A 19,341-nucleotide genomic window follows, 5' to 3' on the forward strand; every position below is an offset into this window, starting at 1 on the left:
GCCATCCCGGCCCGTCTCCGTCTGGTCCAGCTTAAGATTCTCCATCGTGTTTACGTGACGGGCCCCCGCTTGGTCTCGATGGGGTTCTCTGACGACGGACTCTGTAAGCGTGGCTGCGGGCTCAGTGCCACCTTTCTCCACATTCTATGGGAATGCCGCGAAGTGGCGGAATATTGGCGCCAGGTGCATGATGTTATGAGACGAGTCACCGGGGTCGCTCTGCTGCCGGAGGTGCGTCGCTGTGTTCTGAATGTATGGGAGCCCAATGACTATAATGCGGCTCAGGCTCGGTGGGCGGCCTTGGGGAACATGATCGCAAAGAGAGATACCGTGTCCGTATGGAAGGAGAACATGGACTGGTGCATGTTCAGGGAGAAAACTGTGTATGTGGCTCGTGGTAAACCGGGGGCATGGGGTAGAATTTGGGGGCAGTGGAACGTGTATCGCGGGTCTATCTGTGCTCCCCCCCTGGTGGATACGTCTGGGGTTGCCTCGTCCCCCTGATCCTTGAGGGTTCCTTGCTTATCTCGTACTTCGGAGTACAGATTTGGTTCTCCCGTGGCCCCCCCCTCCCTCTCAGGCCTCCTTTTTTTGACCGCCCTCGGGTGGTCGGGTGTGGACTCCCCCGGCTGTGGTTCGACGCCCATTTCAAGTCGTTTAGCCTTGCTTTTTGTTTTTCTTTATTTTTGTTGTTATTTATATTAAAAGTGTGTATCCTGACTTCCCTTATGTGCAGTCTGATCTACTGTAATATAGTGGAGCCCCTGTGGGCCAGTCATTGTTTTTTGATCTGCTTGACCACTTTAATTACTAGCGGCCGGCCCTGGCGGTTGTAGGCCCGTGCTTGTAACCTTTCTCTGCACAATAAAACTTTTTTAAATAAAATAAATAAATAAATAAATAAAATGAAGCTTGTGTTATGTCTTTCTACTTCAATGTTCACTGTCGCTGTTTTCTTTATCTGCTCTTTTTCTACCAGATGGATGTGTTCTGGCATGCGGTCTTCAACTGGTTCATCTGACATCAGATATAGTCATTCCACAGTCTCTGGCGTGGCTGCTCCATCCGATTCAGTTGAGGGACTGCGATTCTCTGTTTCCATGTGTCTTGCCTACCTGCTCGTTACTGTCCGTGATCTTGCCGGCCTTCCTCGCTCACCCTTGAACTGTCTACTCATGCAGGTGCTTGCGAAGTGGTTCTCTCTGTTGCATTTTCTGCATCTGTGGCCCATTTCCGGGCATGCGCCGGTGTGTAGAAATTCAAGCCAGCATCGATAATACGTTCTTTCATGCTTCTTTCTTGTCGGTGGTGTATTGTCTCTCATTTTTACATTTCCAGTTACGCGGTTTGCTTGTTCCACTCTTCTTGCCTTTCCCAGTTCCATCTGTCTTGCTTGTGTTTTTGCTCTGGCCTCCGCTCGGGCCATGGTCAGTATTGTTTCGAGCGATGACGGCTCGTTTAGAATTCTTGTGCGGAATCCCACTGACTTGCAGACTTCAATGATGCGCAGTCGTATCGCTTGTTCACTGTCAAACTTGTCGAATTCGTAATAGGTTACTAACTTTCACAGTCTGGTTACGAAGTCATCAAGCGACTCCTCTGCTAGTTGACACGTGGTGTTGAACGTGTTCCTCTCGAAATCTACATTTCGTTGCAGGTCAAATGTGTCTGTGAGACATTTTATTATCCCCTTGTAAGTTGCTCTTTGATCTCGGGGTAACGTAATTAGCAGGTCCTCAACCTCATCACCCACAAAGTTTAGGAACAAGTCTGTGTTCTGGTCATCCGTGTACGTTTTGCAGTTGGTACACATGTATCTTTCAAATTGCCTTATCCACCGTTCCCACCGAATACCTATTTGTGGTTCCGACAAGCTGAACGGTAGTGGTCTGCGGAAGATTGCATTTGCGCTATCCTTGTCGCTTGCGTCTTCCGTCATTTTGTTGTTGTGCAGATCTTCTTCTGTTTCTGTATTCAATTTCCTTTCTTTCACCTTTCTTTCTTGTACTTTCCTTTTATTTTCTTCCTTTCACCTTTCGTTGTTGTAATTTCCTTTTGTTTCGCCCTTTTGTCTTCCTTTTTGGGCCCTTTTTTAGTGTTGCCTGACTTCAAAATGGCCGCCTGGCTTTCTCCAGCTCCTTATTGGCTCTTCCACCTGACTCCAAGATGGCCACTGAGATTTCCTCTCAGTGAGATTTCCTATATCTTCTATTGCCTGACACCATATGGCCGCCGTGCTTTTCTCAGCATACGGTTGGTTCTCCCGCCTGACTCTAAGATGGCCACTGAGTTCTCGCGAGATTTCAGCTTGAAATCTACGCAGGAGGCTCAAGGTTATCTCGTTAGTCAGTGGGCGGCTGCCGTCACGGTCGGTTGCACCGCTCCCCTTCTCCTCACCTTCTCCACGCGATGCGGTCGGTGTGGGCTCCTGAAGTCACTTTTCTTCTCCGCACGTGGACCAGGGTTGGCTCCTGACTCCATTTCTTGTGACCGGGGTGGACTCCCGACGTCACGTTTCTTCGTTTCTTCTTCTCCCTAAAGTAGGCGGACCAGGGTGGGCCCCTGGTTCTGACTGATCTTCTAGAGCACGCTCTTCTGGTGGCTACTTTATCATTCCACCTCGTCATCGCCAGTTGTCGCGTCACCATGGAAGAAGCACACGCAGACAGGTCGGGCCGCTTTGAATACTTTATTGGCGTCTTCGTGTCCACATGCACGTCCACCTCCTTGCTCTCACCCTTGTAGAATGCCCTCCCCACACCCTGACCGGAAGTGGTGTCTGGTTCCTGTTCCCTCCTAACAGTCAGTTGCAGGGTATTAGTGCCCCCTGACCCAAGTCACTACAGTACTGACTAAAGCCCTGATTATGAGTGGATCGGTGTTTTCCGTTTTCCCTGTTTTCCGGTGTTTTCCAACCACATTGCAGACTCCTGTTTGCACAGGGCTTGAATTCCGAGTTGGGTGTTATTCACCACACTTATCAATGGGTGTGTTAAATACCTCACTATTTGATAAAATTTGACAGATCAAGACTGTCGAAATTTAACAGGGAAAAAGCATACAGTATTTACCATACTATGTAGATTTTGGTGCATTAAGCAACAAAATGCCCATGTTATTCTCCAATAATTCCTAATAGGCGCTATTTATCGCACTCAATAAATAACATATGCTGGATTATCATAATTTATCAGGTGCGATAAATAGCACCTTGATTCCAATGAACTCGGAATCAGACTGACTCCTAAGAACACCAATAAAGAAGAAAGTACCACAAGTGATACAATTTGTTTATTTTCGGATTAAAAAATATATAAATTCGCTACATAGTATATTAGTATTTAAATATCCTTATAAAATAGTCGCAATTATTAATCAGACAACCGAGTAAAACTTTATCTACAGTAATGAAAACACTAGCATATTTGACCTTCATATTGAAAGGTTGATTTTCAAAGTCTGAGAAAATTAGATGATGTGTAAAAGAACATCATATGTTCAAGGTCCTCTATAGGGCTGTGGCATAATCAGAGCTACTCACCAGAGGACCTGGGGCGGCTATGCCACAGTTTCAAAGGAATGTAGTACACAAGGCAGGAACACAGGAGAACAGGAAAGAGAAGGAACAGCTTCCGAAGGAGTCTCCCCATTGCGATATTCACAACATGGACGAGTCTTCTGGACCAATCACTAGATTCTGCAAAGTGAAAAACACAGCCTTGTCAATCTGAAGATTTCATGATTCCACAACGATGTTGCTCTTTTGTAAATGTCTACATTTTGTTGATAATCGAAAAGAGATGTCATTGTGCTTTGGAGTCTGCAGTGGGTGTGCCAAGGACATGGATGTATGTCGTTACAACGCACACTTTTCCAACGCATGCACTTACAACACATTTTTTACAACGCAACATCCACTACAACGCATTCCATTACATAGCATGACACTACAACGCATTTTAAAAAACTACCTTTACAACGCATTCCATTACATCGCATACTACCTTTACAACGCATACCATTACAACGCATCATTTTAAATTGCATTTAAGGTAAGTATTGTATAGTATAGGGGTAAAAATTACTATTCTAACTCCAGGGGGTGCAACAGTAGGGTAAGTGTTGGATAGTATAGGGGTAAAAATTGCTATTCTAACTCCAGGGGGTGCAACAGTAGGGTAAGTGTTGGATAGTATAGGGGTAAAAATTACTATTCTAACTCCAGGGGGTGCAACAGTAGGGTAAGTGTTGGATAGTATAGGGGTAAAAATTACTATTCTAACTCCAGGGGGTGCAACAGTAGGGTAAGTGTTGGATAGTGTAGTGTAATATTATGCGTTGTAATGGTATGCGTTGTAAAGGTAGTATGCGATGTAATGGAATGCGTTGTAAAGGTAGTTTTTAAAAATGCGTTGTAGTGTCATGCTATGTAATGGAATGCGTTGTAGTGGATGTTGCGTTGTAAAAAATGCATTGTAAGTGTAGTGCGTTGTAAAAGTTGCGTTGTAAAGGTTGTTCCCCCAAGGACATATGTCAAAAGCTCTGACAGGTGTTACTGGAACCCCACCTGTTCACCTGAGGCAGAACCGAAAGCAAAGGTAGAGAGCAGGCAGCCGACAACAGGTGACTACATCCATGCTCATGCAAGGTATGGGGAGCTGGTTCACATCAGGCCAGGACCTTCGACTCATACAAGCACATCTGGAGCCACAAGCTACTGTCAGGACAGAAGGCTTGAGTCCATTAGACCCTGACTGTGCTACAGTTGGGACAGAAGGCTTGTGTCCACTAGACCCTTACTGTACTACTGTCGGGACAGAAGGCTTGTGTCCACTAGACCCAGACTGTGCTATTGTAGTAATAGACAGCTTGAGTCCACTAGACCCTGACTGTGCTACTGTTGGGATAGAGAGCATGAGGCCACTAGACCCTGACTGTGCTACTATCGGGATAGAGAGCTTGAGGCCACTAGACCCTGACTGTGCTACTATCGGGAGAGAAGACTTGGGTCCACTAGACCCTGACTGTGCTACTGTCCAGACAGACGGCTTGAGTCCTCTAGACCCTGACTGTGCTACTGTCGGGATAGAAGGCTTGAGTCCTCTAGACCCTGACTGTGCTACTGTCGGGACAGAAGGCTTGAGGTCACTAGACCCTGGCTGTGCTACTGTACAGACAGACGGCTTGAGTCCTCTAGACCCTTACTGTGCTACTGTCGGGACAGAAGGCTTGAGGCCACTATACACAGACTGTGCTACTGTCGTGACAGAAGGCTTGTGTCCACTAGACCCGGACTGTGCTACTGTCGGGACAGAAGGCTTGTGTCCACTAGAACCGGACTGTGCTACTATCGGGATAGAGAGCTTGAGGCCACTAAAAACAGACTGTGCTACTGTCGAGACAGAAGGCTTGTGTCCAACAGACCCGGACTCTGCTACTGTCGGGAAAGAAGGCTTGTGTCCACTAAACCCGGACTGTGCTACTGTAGGAATAGACAGCTTGAGACCACTAGACCCTGACTGTGCTACTGCCGGGACAGAAGGCTTGAGTCCACTAGACCCTGACTGTGCTATTGTCGGGACAAAAGGCTTGAGGCCTCTAGACCTGGACTGTGCTACTGTTGGGACAGACGGCTTGAGTCCTCTAGACCCTGACTGTGCTACTATCGGGCTAGAGAGCTTGAGGCCACTAGACCCGGAATGTGCTTCTGTCGGGACAGAAGGCTTGAGTCCACTAGACCCTGACTGTGCTACTGTACTAATAGACAGCTTGAGGCCACTAGACCCAGACTGTGCTACAGTCGGGACAAAAGATTTAAGTCCACTAGACCCTGACTGAGCTCAGTCACGGCTGGTATGACTCGCATGTGGGTGGGGAGGTGGGGGCACGTGGGTAGGGGGTCGCGTGGGGAGTTTAATACAAAAAATAGCACTTAAGTTACCTTTGCGTTTGCCGTCCCGTCCCGCATCGTCTGTCTGAACAGGAAGCAGCCACAGGCAGCCTCCCTCCCCTCTGCTAAGCCAATCACAATGCTGCAATGGCAGCGTTGTGATTGGCTGGGACACCGACCCCACAAGCCTCTATGGGGAGGCCATCTTCTCTATGTAGGCTGCATGCAGCATACATAGAGAAAATGCAGAGTGCATATCACTGGTTTGGTCGGCCCTGGGGCATACCCTTCTGCTTTCTCGCAGCGCGAGAAGCAGAAACATAAAATGGTATTTAAAATACCATTTTATGTTTCTGCTTCTCGCACTGTGAGAAAGCAGTGGGGTGACGCTCCTTCGTCCACATGGAGGAGCTGGCCCTGACTGTGCTACTGTAGAAATAGACAGCTTGAGGCCAATAGACCGCAGCTGTGCTACTGCCTGGACAGAAGGCTTGAGTCCACTAGACCCTGACTGTGCTACTGTAGAAATAGACAGCTCGAGGCCACTAGACCCGGACTGTGCTACTGTTGGGACAGAGGGCTTGAGTCCACTAGACCCTGACTGTGCTACTTTAGGAATAGACAGTTCGGGCCACTAGACCCGGACTGTGCACTGTCGGGACACACAGCTTGAGTCCAGTAGACCCTGACTGTGCTACTTTAGGAATAGACAGCTTGAGGCCACTAGACCTGGACTGTGTTACTGTTGGGACAGAAGGTTTGAGTCCACTAGACCCTGACTGTGCCACTGTAGGAATAGCCAGCTCAAGGCCACTTACCAAAACTGTGCTACTGTAGGAATAGATAGCTTGAGCCTACTAGACCTGGACTGTGCTACTGCCGTGATAGATGATTTGGACTGGAGACTTAAGCCCATTAGACCCTGACTGTGCTACTGTCAGCATGGACGGCTTGAGCCCACTAGGCACTGACTGTGCCACTAGACTCAATGGCCATTAGAATGAATGTAAAGTACCAGGACCCAGGCTCAGCATATTTACCATGGTCTCAGTCATGCAAAACTCAAAGAAATGAACATATGCAGTCAGCAAGACAGATGACTCCCAAAATAATCTATTTCAACACAGATGTTAACCATTTATTAACAAATAACAGTTCTTTGGTATTTCTGTTGCTTATTTATTTGTGTAAATAATACTCATGCCCCTGCATCATACTGTTCTATTTATTGATGTAATGTGTTCTTTATAAGGAGTTTTGCAAAGTACTGGCCTTTTCATTTCAGTTACTTAAAGAGCTAAAAGAGAAGGAAATACAACTTGCTATTTCGAAAGAGAAGTCATAGTTCAGTAGTTTGGGGTAAGTAATTGTAAAGATCTCAAGATGCAGGTAAAATATCTTCAAGCTGCTTTATTTCATTAGTCAACAGGACAAAGAACAGCACGATCTGACTGTCTAACGAACAGCTATCAACTGACCCAGAACCCCGGCTCCACAATGTTCTTTCTATTCTCTTGACGTGCAAAGGTTCCAGATGTCCAGAGAATGGAAAGGAAACCCAACACATCTTTACCCTTACAATAGCAATGCAAATAAAACAAAAACAGTATGTACACGAAGTAAGGAAAATTAACATTGAAGATAAATCACAAAAGTTATACAAAATATAATCATGAAACCTGGAAGATAATTAGACACTCACATGGTATATAATTTGATAAGCTTATTGCAAAATATAATCATGAAACTTGGAAGGTAACTTGACGGTCTTGGAAGACGGAGAACGGAAAGTGGAATTAGTGTCACCGTTAATGTTTTTGTTAGGTAGAACACCCAAACCTGTTTTGGACACAGCAATCTTCCCTTTGTTCCACCATCTACCATCATCCAATTTGATGGCACCCTTGTTCAGTTTTACCACTTTCTTGAGAACAGAAAATTTGGATTCTCCCTTGGGTAAAATCCTAGAACATTTCACCCTCACTATGTCCCCCACACAAACATTCAATTGCTTAGGAACAGGATTGGATTGTGTCTGATCATATTTGTTTTGTGCAACAACACGTTTCCTGCTAACATGATCAATCTTGTCCTTGGACACAACAAACTCATTATCACCCATCCATCTTCTCAAAAATTTAGAGGAAGGTATGCGACCTCTTAACAAAACAAATGGAGACACATTAGTGTCAGAATTAGGAGTAGTGCGAACAGTCCATAGGAGCTTTTAAATTTCTGTCTTGCAATTCAATCCGTTCTGTTTAATGACCCTATTAAAACGTTCCACAAGGCCATTGCTTCTAGAATGATAAAGTGAAGTTTAACATGTTTAATACCAACATAACGTAGGAATTCTTCAAATTGAGTTGAAGCAAATTGCGGGCCATTATCAGAGAGAAGTTCTTCCGGAACACCCTCCCTATTGAAAAGTGACTTGAGAAATGTAATGATCGACGATGAGTCAGCAGACTTTACCCATTTGATTTCTGGCCAACGACTGTGAAAATCCATAAGAACAATACCATACTCAGGTAAATTGGCAGACAAATTCAAAGGGCCAATGATGTCAACAGCAACCTTAAACCAAGGTTTGTCAGGAACTTCTATGGCTTCAATAGGAGAAGTGCAAAAAGAACTATTGATGGACAGAATGCAGAATAATGTCATACATTCACCCCAGTACAGAGATCTGGGCCTAAATCCATCGTTTTTTTGTTCACCATGCCATTCCAGTTTGGACCCAGCCACATGCAAATCAGTCTTGACCCTGTGCCCAATGGGAACAGTCCAGCCCGAACTGCCAGGCCAGGTCCTCCCTGGACTGGAAACAAGCATCCTAGGACGGGTTTCAGGGTTTCACCCCTCTTCAGCCAGGATAGCTTGATTCCAGTGGCATGGAGAGCACGGGACTCACGTCTGAGCATACACGTCCCACTCGGGGTGACAAATGCAAAAAGAACTATTGATGGACAGAATGCAGAACAATGTCATACATTCACCCCAGTACAGAGATCTGGGCCTAAATCCATACTTTTTTTGCTCACCATGCCATTCCAGTTTGGACCCAGCCATATGCAAATCAGTCTTGACCCTGTGCCCAATGGGAACAGTCCAGCTCGAACTGCCAGGCCAGGTCCTCCCTGGACTGGAAACAAGCATCCTAGGAACGGTTACAGGGTTTCACCCCTCTCCAGCCAGGATAGCTTGATTCCAGTGGAATGGAGAGCACGGGACTCACGTCTGAGCATACCCGTCCCACTCGGGGTGACAAATGAAAAAATAACTATTGATGGACAGAATGCAGAACAATAACATACATTCACCCCAGTACAGAGATCTGGGCCTAAATCCATCATTTATTTGCTCACCATGCCATTCCAGTTTGGACCCAGCCATATGCAAATCAGTCTTGACCCTGTGCCCAATGGGAACAGTCCAGCCCGAATTGCCAGGCCAGGTCCTCCCTGGACTGGAAACAAGCATCCTAGGACCGGTTTCTGGGTTTCACCCCTCGTCAGCCAGGATAGCTTGATTCCAGTGGCATGGAGAGCACCAGACTCACGTCTGAGCATACCCGTCCCACTCAGGGTGACAAATGCAAATAGAACTATTGATGGACAGAATGCAGAACAATGTCATACATTCACCCCAGTACAGAGATCTGGGCCTAAATCCATAATTTTTTTGCTCACCATGCTATTCCAGTTTGGACACAGCCGTATACAAATCAGTCTTGACCCTGCGCCCAATGGGAACAGTCCAGCCCGAACTGCCAGGCCAGGCCCTCCCTGGACTGGAAACAAACATCCTAGGACCGGTTTCAGGGTTTCACCCCTCTTCAGCCAGGATAGCTTGATTCCAGTGGCATGGAGAGCACGGGACTCACGTCTGCGCATACCCGTCCCACTCGGGGTGACAAATGCAAAAAGAAATTTTGACCGGACAGTTGCTTCTATGGTGCCTGCCAAGCAGGGGAGTCACTCATTGACTCCAAGGGAGATTTCTTCAGTCTTCTAGTCAGGAGAGAACGTCGAAGGTCCAGGATATATATTGCAGAGTTTCGCCCAGGGTAATCTAAAGTCGCAAGGACTGGGTTCCCATACTTATACTAAGTTTGGGGGTTGGACATACTCTAGGGACCCACCTATGGGAAGGTTTGGAAAGAGGGGTGGTTACACCCATTTCCTTTGTCCAGTTTTGCACCAGAGCTGGGGCAGGTTTGACCTGGACTATGCACAGGGACACCAAGTGTGCCCCCAGTGCAGGACTTCAAAGGACCAGAGAGTGCTCCCGCCCAGCCCCAATACACATCTGCCTGTCTGGGGAGGTGGTTACACCTTCCTTCGACAGGAAACCTATTGTCCAGGCCTCCCCTGCCGGAGTTTCGGTCAGCAGCAGGAGGCCAGACCCATGTCTGTGGCAGAGGCATCCATTTTGTGATGCCATGGCTCAAGAAAGTCTTACCGGGTTAGACCAGTGTGAACATGTCTCTCCCTCTAGAAGGTGGAATGCTACCCCCGCCGCCAGAACTGTCTGGGGGTAGTATTCCAACGCGTTTGACACCAAACACGACATGTTTCCGTGCAGCCGTCCCAAAGTTAGCATTTACCGCGAGGTTATAATGCACTTAAGAGTATATGGTCTGGCTGCACCACAAACAGCATCAGAGGAGGTACTCCGAACGCTGCAGAGGGGCCCTGCTCATGCAGGGGCACCCTCTCACATAAAAACCAAGCACTCTGCTTTTAGGATTGTTAAGGCCTGCCATAGGAGTGACGTATATGTTTTATATGTGTGTGCAATGTTAGTGATATAGGTAGCCTATACCTCTGTAAGGGGTGCAAGCACACCCTTACCCAGGCTGCAGTAGCAGACCTGTGGTGCCTTTTTGGAGTGCTTCCCAGGGGTGGCATAATACATGCTTCAGCCCCTGGTAGGCCTCTGAGGTACCTATGCCCTAGGTACATAGTATACCATATACTAGGGGCTTATAAGGCACTCTAGAATCCAATTAGATATGTACCTAATGTACATGCAAAACATTTTAGAGAGGAAGCAGCTAGGTTGTGGTCCTGATTAGCAGGTCCACAGCCAGACTAAGGTCGAAAAACAGTGAAACACCAGCAAAAAGTGGGGGTACCCATGTGAAGCAGATCCTGCTCTCCTACAGTGGATGACCAGGGATCAGTATGCAATGCCCCCTCAGCGATGGCACACACGTTCGCCAGCTACTATCGGCGCTTGTATGCTGCACAAACTCCCGGATCATCGCTCCGTGTTCTCCTCGGAAGGAACCGCGTCAGTCTCCCCCAGTTGGAGACGGCAGCCCAGGAAGACCTAGACAGCCCCGTCTCTAGAAAAGAAATGGAGGAAGCCATTTCTCTCACGTCCCCGGGCAAGACTCCGGTACCAGATGGTCTCCCCCAAGAATACTACGCGGCTTACCGCGACACACTGGTGCCCCACTTGGCTGGCCTTTTTCAAGAAGCCCTCGATCAGGGCTCCTTCCCGCGGGAGACAGACATTGCCACTATTGTGGTCCTTCCGAAATCCCAGCCTCCCTCCTGTCTCTGTGCAGACTACCGTCTCATATCCCTCCTCAATACGGAAATCAAACTTTATGCCACCATCCTGGCCCAACAGCTAAAGCCGTACCTGCCCATGCTGATTCATCCGGACCAATGTGGCTTTATGCCAGCACGTCCGACCCGGCATTGCCTCTGGAGGGTACAACTGGCGTTGGCCCACCGACACTTACTCACTCCTTATAGATTTCGAAAAAGCTTTCGATTCGGTGGATTGGGTATATCTCCAAGACGAGTTGACGTAGATGGGATTCGGGCCCCAGTTCCAGGCATTGGTCCGAGTACTTTATGCGCAGCCGCGGGCACGGGTGTTGGTGAATGGCGTCCTGTCCGAGGCCTTTCCCATTGCTAGGGGCACGCAGCAGGGTTGCCCCCTTTTGCCCCTGTTGTTTGCCCTGGCAATGGAACCCCTGGGGGCCCTTGTGCGGGCTGACATCCATGTTAAGGGATGGGAGCTGCCAGGCACCGAAACGGACAAGATCACGCTCTACGCGGATGACGTCCTGCTCTTTCTGGCCGAGCCCGCCTCCTCGGGGCCGCATTGTCTCCGGTTGTTGCAGGCGTTTGGGCGAGCGTCAGGTCTTCCAGCTGAACCCTGGGAAATCAGTACTGGTCCCACTTCCCCTGTCAAGGGACTGATATTTTACGATTGGCAGTCTAATATTCCAATCCGGCATAACTCCTTTAAATACCTGGGAATATGGATTACCCTGCTCCTGGAACTGGGCTGGTCCCTCAATGTAACCCCACGGTCAAAAAGGCCAAAGAAGACCTTCAGAAATGGAAGACACTGCCCGAACCCTCTGGGCCGGGTCGTCTTGTTTAAAATGTTGATCCTCCCCAGGTTCCTCTATGTCCTCCAGTACACCCCGTTCTGTTTTCCCAGATCCTGGTTTAAGGAGTTGGACGGATTACTTACCAAATGGGACGGCAGGAGGTAGCGTCTGGCTCTCTTCACATGTTGGATCCCTTCTTTCGATGGGGGCATGGGCATGACGCATCTGTACCTCTACTTTATAGCCACACGTTTGCTGGTGGTCCACGATTGGTTCAACGGGGGATGGTCCGGCCCGGCCTACCGGCTGGAGTTGTGCGAGCTGGGATTTTCTAAAGTACAGGCCATGTTGTATGGGGGACCCGTCCCGATCCAGCTGCCAGATGTGACACGTTGGGTATTCCTGGTTTGGCGGCGCCATACCAGCTGGATCAGCAAATTGACCCAATGCACCCCCCTCTGGCAAGGGGCTTGGCTCCGGGAAGTGAGTGAGGGAAGCCTGGGACCTCATTGGTAATATCACAGCTTGGGGACGTCTGGGTTGTGGACCACATGCTTTCCTTCCAAGAATATGCGCACCCGTTATTCCCTGCACCCCTCCCAGTTTTATAAATATTTACAGTTAAGACACGCCCTTCGCATACACATCATAGATGACACTCGGCTCCCGGAATACAGCCCCACAGAGGCCCAGACGCTACTGTGGGACTTGGGCAGGGGGGGCATCTCCCGTATATACCGCACTTTAATCAACAACACTCCCACCTCGTTGGACAGACTGAAGGACCAATGGGCAGATTGAGTGGGGCCACTGGATGAGGTGGATTGGCGCGATTTGCTCATGGCACCCAAAACAATTACCGCCTCCGCCAAACTTAGACTCGTCCAATTATATTACTTTCACACCGCTTACCTCACTCCGGTACGCCTTCACCGAGCGGGCCTACGCTCTGATGCGTCCTGCGTTAGGTGCGGCCAGGCACCAGCAGATTTTTTTAACGTGGTCTGGACCTGTCCCCGGCTGGCAAATTTTTGGAGAGCCATTGAAGGGGAACTTACAGAGTTCTTGGGGTGGACAGTGCCTCATGACCCACGACATTCATTACTGGGGATAACAGATGGGCTAGATGGGTCCCGGAACGATAAGACCTTCTTTAACACAGCTATGATAGTTGCCAAGCGTGACATAGCGGCAGCATGGATTTGTACCGATCCACCAGCTCTGGGAAAGTGGCACAAGGGGCTGGACTGGTGCGTGACACAAGAGAAAGCTTTATATACGGCGCGTGGATGCCCCAAGAAATATCGATGGTGTGGGATAAATGGCTGGGCACTGTCGAAGAAAGTGAATGACACTTTAAGTCTTCCTGTGGTTGTACACCCCGTGGGGTGCAGAATTGGGGTCACACAGATTTTGATGATGTAAATGAATATCTGCTATCCGCGATTTTGCTGAATTGTTTGTATGTGTTTAAAATAAAACTTGAATATAAAAAAAAAAGAGGTTTATGGTCAACCCGTACTACGAAATTTGATCCATACAAATAATGCTTGAAATGAGTGATGCCTCACCAACAAGCAAGAGTTTCACGCGCGATCACAGAATAAGAAGATTCAGCTCCATGCAAGCTCCTCGAAGCAAATGCAATTACTTCATCTTTGCCATCTCTATTCTGTAAAAGAACGGCACCCAAACCTTTTTGGCTGGCAACAGTCATAATAATAGTTTTGTCACTATGATCAAACGCTTTAAGAGGAATCGCATGAGCTGCTTCATGTTTGACTAAATTAAATTCTTTAGTGCATGCATCACTCCAAGAGAAACAAATGTTTTTCTTGAGAAGAGATCTAATGTTGAAAGTTTTAGACGCACAATTAAGAATAAAACGGGAATAAAATTCAATGAGACCCATAAAAGATCTTAATTGTTCCTTATCATTAGGAGTTTTGAAATCTTCAATGGCCTTAACCAAACTGTGCTTGGGTTGCACACCATCAGCAGATAACTTGTACCCTAAGTAGTCCACAGTGGTGCAATTGAGTTTACATTTGTCTATGCCAAGGGTCACACCCTTTGATTTTAACAAAGACAAATCCTTACACAATCTGTAATTATGCTGATTCTGATCTTCACCATCCACCAATACGTCATCTTGGAAGGTCATGACTCCAGGCATACCCTTAAACATACTTTCAACCACCCTCTGAAAGACGGCAGACGCAGAGGCCAAACCAAAAGGCATGCGCTTAAATTGAAAGAGGCCTTCAGGAGTGATGGAAGCAGTAAGGTGCCTTGATGCAGTATGTAATTCGATCTGATGATATGCAGATTACATATCTAATAAACTGAAGAACTTGGCACCTTTGAGAGTAGATGTCATCTGCGTGATGTTAGGTAGTGGGTGCTGATCTATCCATATATTTTTATTTAAATTGCGAAAATCCACACACATGCGCAGATTGCCATTGGCCTTTTTAGCCAGAACCGCAGGAGACACCCAATCAGAAGATTCAATAGGTTCGATTACATCACATGCACACAATCTATTTAATTCTTTCTTTAAGTAAGATTGTAGGGCTAGAGGTACCTTCCTTACTTTGTGTAACACCGGTTGAACATTACTTGATAATTTAATCATGCGGTTGAAACCCTTGAAAAGACCCACATTTTTGGTAAATACTTCTGGATATAACACCTCCCAATAACTTGGTTGGACAGTTTGAACCTGAAAAAAATCTTTCTTCAATATCACCTGTTGTGCATTATTTGGATCAAGTATGATACCAAGATTGTATCTTGTAGGTGGCGCACACGCAAGATGGCCGCACAATCGTGAGGCTCCTGCAGCCTGGCGTGTTAATCCTTCATTTATCCTGCTCGGCGGCCTGGCTGATGCTTTAAAATACAGACTGACGTTGCTCCCAACCCGCTGAGGACTCGCTGAAAAAATCAGCCGATTTGGATCAACCCTGCTCCTGCCACAACAGCGTTAAGTTTCTGCCGAGGGGAAGTGCGGAACAGCGTGGAGCCCAAGGGCAGCCTCGGTCACTCCGCAAGCCCGCGGCTCACCACGAGGCACCCAGGCCCTGAGGCGCGGATCGGCTGACGGAGCCGAGGACAAAGGCCCAGATCGCTACGCCACTAGTCGGAACAGCTCTCTGCATAGTGTGAGAAGATCCTGCCTACCTGCTGCCAGAGGCGGACGCCGCCGACATCGGCGATAGTGATGGTGGTAGGTGAAGCGCAGCACGCGCTCTGTGCTGCTGACACCCTGAGCTCCTCGACAGCTGAAAGCACGTAACCCCTGCCACCCTGGCAGGATTTAGTGCGCTCAGAGGCCTCCCGGAGACATCGCGCTACCCTCGCCAACCTGGACACCTGAAACCCAGCGCTGGGCCGGGCACACATAACCACTACTACCCTGGCATGATATCACGCGCGCGGGGCGCCCAGACACAATCGCGCTGCCCTCACTGACCTGTACAATTGCCTCCCGCTGTGGCTGCGGTGTGAGGTGAGACCCGCTTCTGGGGCGACGCGACACGGGGTCTCGGCTCTGCTGCTTATGACTGCCCCTTGATGTTGGCAGAGAGACAGGATTTAGAATCAATCATTTGCTTGAGCCCTTGCGCCGACCGCCTGTGGGCGTTTGGAACCCCTGGGCTGGAGCCAACTTGCAATCGGGTGCTGTTGACTGTCATCTTGTGTGGTACAGCGCTGTGTGCCCAACACAATCTTTCTCCGCACGCTGTACTTGCTGACTCAGGAAACTGCTCTTGGATTTAGGGGCGCTTGAAGCGGTAAGAATCCCGCCGAGGCACAAGGCTATACATAGCGCTCTGGGCTCGCCCTAATCTTTGCCTGTCTAATTTATGGGGCTCGCCCCAGCGACAACCAGGACAATCTAATGTGCTGATATTCTGCGGTGCTGCTGTGTCACAAGTCACTTACCCCTGTGATCCCACCGCACCGGCTTGATTACACCTGGGGAAGTACATGTGCTTAGGAGCAAGGGGATTTGACCGCACTTCCCAGCTTGCAACCGGTAATATAGAGGAGCTACGGCCTACCTGTCGTGCACCACTACACCCCCTCGCACCACTGTTTCTTTTACATTTGCCCGCCAAAAGATACAGAGTGGATCATCTCCTTTACTTGTAAGGCGCATACAGCGGCGCTGAAGACGCACAGTCAGACTGTGAACTCAGACTGCCATGGGCAAGCCAGACACCAGACAACCTAAACTGAACTTCGAGACGGCGAAACGAAGCGCCCGGAACCCACAGGATGACCAGGATCTCGACAAAAGGGATGAGGCCCAGGGAGGTGCAACCGCACAGACTGCTGACGTGCAAAGTATCCTCCAGGAGGTCCGACAAGGATTCGCCACCATCGTGGACAAGGTGGACAGAATGTCATCGCGTATGGACGCCATTGCGCATAAGCTGGAGGGGCATGAGGAACCGCATAAAAGAGGCAGAACGGCGCATCTCGGATACCGAGGACACAACATCCAAAGCCACAACACAAATTGCCCACATGGATAAACTCCTGAAACTCATTGCTGCAAAGAATGAGGACTTAAAAGCGTGAAGTAGGTGCAATAATATTCGCGTCCTAGGAATTCCTGAACCGACCAACACGGGCAAGATTGAGGAGTATGTCGAAAAACTGTTGTCCTCAATTGGAGCGGAGTCTTTCTCCAATCAGTTTATAATAGAGCGTGCACACCGAACCCTGGGGCCGCGCCCGCCACCGGGCAGCACACCACGTCCCATAATAGCGAGACTTTTGAACTATAGGGATCGGGACATTGCACTACGTGTTGCAAGGAGCAAACAACACCTATCCTACGATGGGAATACATTCTCCATTTATCCGGATTTTACCCCTACAGCCCAAGAGGAGAGGCGAAAATTCACAGACATTAAAAACAAGGTGCGACAGGCCCAAATTGATTATGCGCTATTATACCCTGCGCGCCTCAGAGTCACTCATCAAGGCAAACAACGTTTTTTCACTAAGCCACAGCAAGTGGAACAGTTCCTAAAACATGTGAATTACACGAATCGCAATAAGGGAACATTAGCAGCGTCACAACTGTCCTCCTCGATGGGAGCGGAAGATGACTCACAATGAACAATACACAGATACTCACTGATAATTGAGAGGCGGAATGGGATGAGACGACCGCCTGACAGCTGGGACTACTTGACGGGTCACATAACCTGTTCAGCTGGTAGGCCACTCTGAGTTATTTCTACTGCACGCCAGGCACCCTCTGCCCCCCAGAGCCCAGCCGTACCATCTAAAATGGACTCTACGGGCGAAGTGCACCTGTGCAGTCACCTAGGGTTGCCCCCCAATGGGTATTCCCCTGCTGTTGTTCACTGCATCAAACTTGCAGAGCATGCTTTCTTTTTTTTGGTTTTGATGGGGACAGGGGAGGGAGGGTGGGCGATCATTTTTGGCAAGTTGGGGCTGCTTCAGTGGGTGGGGGTGGGGACACGGGGGAAATGTTTCATTTTATACATGTCTCTCACAAAGCAGTTGTTATTGTTTGGGGCAGGGGTGGGTGGCCGGGTGTACAATTCTGGCAAGTTGGGGTTGCTTCAGTGGGTGGGGGCAGGGGTACGGGGGGATTGTTCGAGGTTTAGCATGTCTGTAGCAGAGTGGGATCTCTTAGTTCATGGATTAGTACTCATGTTGCTCCTGTTTTAGGTGCGTCCTTTATGTCCATCGATACACCCTTCCTGAACAAATGTCGCACACAGCCCCCCCATGGGAAAGTGAATTTGGATTTTTCTCAGTTTAGTAGTAGTAAAGTTAGGACTCCTAACTTTAGGACTCCTAAACTGAGAAAAATCCTAACTTTAAGACTTTCGGTATTCACAGAAGGCATTTAGGAGTCCTAAAGTTAGGACTCCTAACTTCTGTGAATACCGAAATGAGTAAGTGCCTTCTGTGAATACCAAAATGAGTAAGTGCCTTCTGTGAATACCAAAATGGTAGTAAGTTTAGGATGTTGTCTTAAGTTAGTTCTGTGAATCAGGCCCTAACAATTTTGCGCAGAAGTGGGCTTTTTGAGAATTTTCGCATCCTATTCCTCATATGCCAGGGGTACAGCTATTATTATTAAAAATCGCATGCCCTTTGCATAGGAGTGCTCAATGACCCTGACGGGAGGTATTGTCTTGCATGGGGGTGTTTGGGGACTGACTCTGTGACCCTAGCATGTTGTTACGGCCCTAACACAGACGCTCCAGAATTCTTTTCTTGGAAATCGGATCCACCCACGTAATCTGGGGAGGGGATTTTAACACAGTACATAACCCTTCCATAGATCGATCTAACCCTAGTCCACATCATTACACAAAGTCCAGTGCGACTCTGCAGGGTATACTGGTGTCGTGCTCCCTAACGGACGCCTGGAGACATGCGCACCAGCTTAAACGTGAAGGTACACATTTCACTACCCAGGCCGCCTCATGGGCACGCTTAGACTATCTGATGCTTTCTCGGGGGCTAGTGCCTGCCATTGTCGATGTCACACACCTTGCACGCACGTACTCGGATCACACCCCAGTCTTGCTGACTCTGAGCCCGACAGGGTATTGTACTCCGCGCTATAGATGGAAATTGCAGCCCACTGCACTTTTGGATCCGGTCTTTCAGAAGGAACTAGAGGATGAAATAAGGGATTTCTTTAGCAGAAACAAGGACTCTGTGGAAGAAGTAGGAACTATATGGGAAGCCTTTAAGGTTACTGTCCGTGGTATTTGTATATCCAAGAGTGCAGGGGTACTGCGGGACTTACAGAACACACTGAGTAAGCTGAAGTCGGAGCTGCGGGCATTGGAGTCGCAGCTTTCCACTAATCCTACTGATACCCTGCTGCGCAAGTTCCGTGACACACTGACCGAATACACAGATACGGCCGGACGCGAAGCTAAATTCAGGGGCAAGTATTGGGTGGCCAGGAGGTATGGGGAAGGCGAGCGTCCTGGGAAGGTGCTATCGGAAGCGATACGTAAACCATGTTTCTCCTGCTATATTCTAGAAATTCAAGGGCCTGATGGGTCTTTCCATC

The 19,341-nt window shown here is 48.5% G+C and overlaps 1 protein-coding gene across 3 annotated transcripts in view; it reads right to left on the minus strand.

Moving 5' to 3' along the window:
* LOC146799541 (carbohydrate sulfotransferase 8-like) overlaps positions 1-19,341 on the minus strand; it is a 114,018-nt gene that overhangs the window by 31,857 nt on the left and 62,820 nt on the right. For all 3 annotated transcript variants that reach the window (XM_085627112.1, XM_085627113.1, XM_085627114.1), the window contains one exon: positions 3,542-3,697. In XM_085627112.1, coding sequence (XP_085483238.1) covers positions 3,542-3,650 — 109 coding nt within the window. In that variant the 5' untranslated portion in view covers positions 3,651-3,697. The remainder of the gene's footprint in view (positions 1-3,541; positions 3,698-19,341) is intronic.

Source organism: Triturus cristatus, chromosome 9, assembly GCF_964204655.1.
Source record: "Triturus cristatus chromosome 9, aTriCri1.1, whole genome shotgun sequence".
Lineage (NCBI taxonomy): Eukaryota > Metazoa > Chordata > Amphibia > Caudata > Salamandridae > Triturus > Triturus cristatus.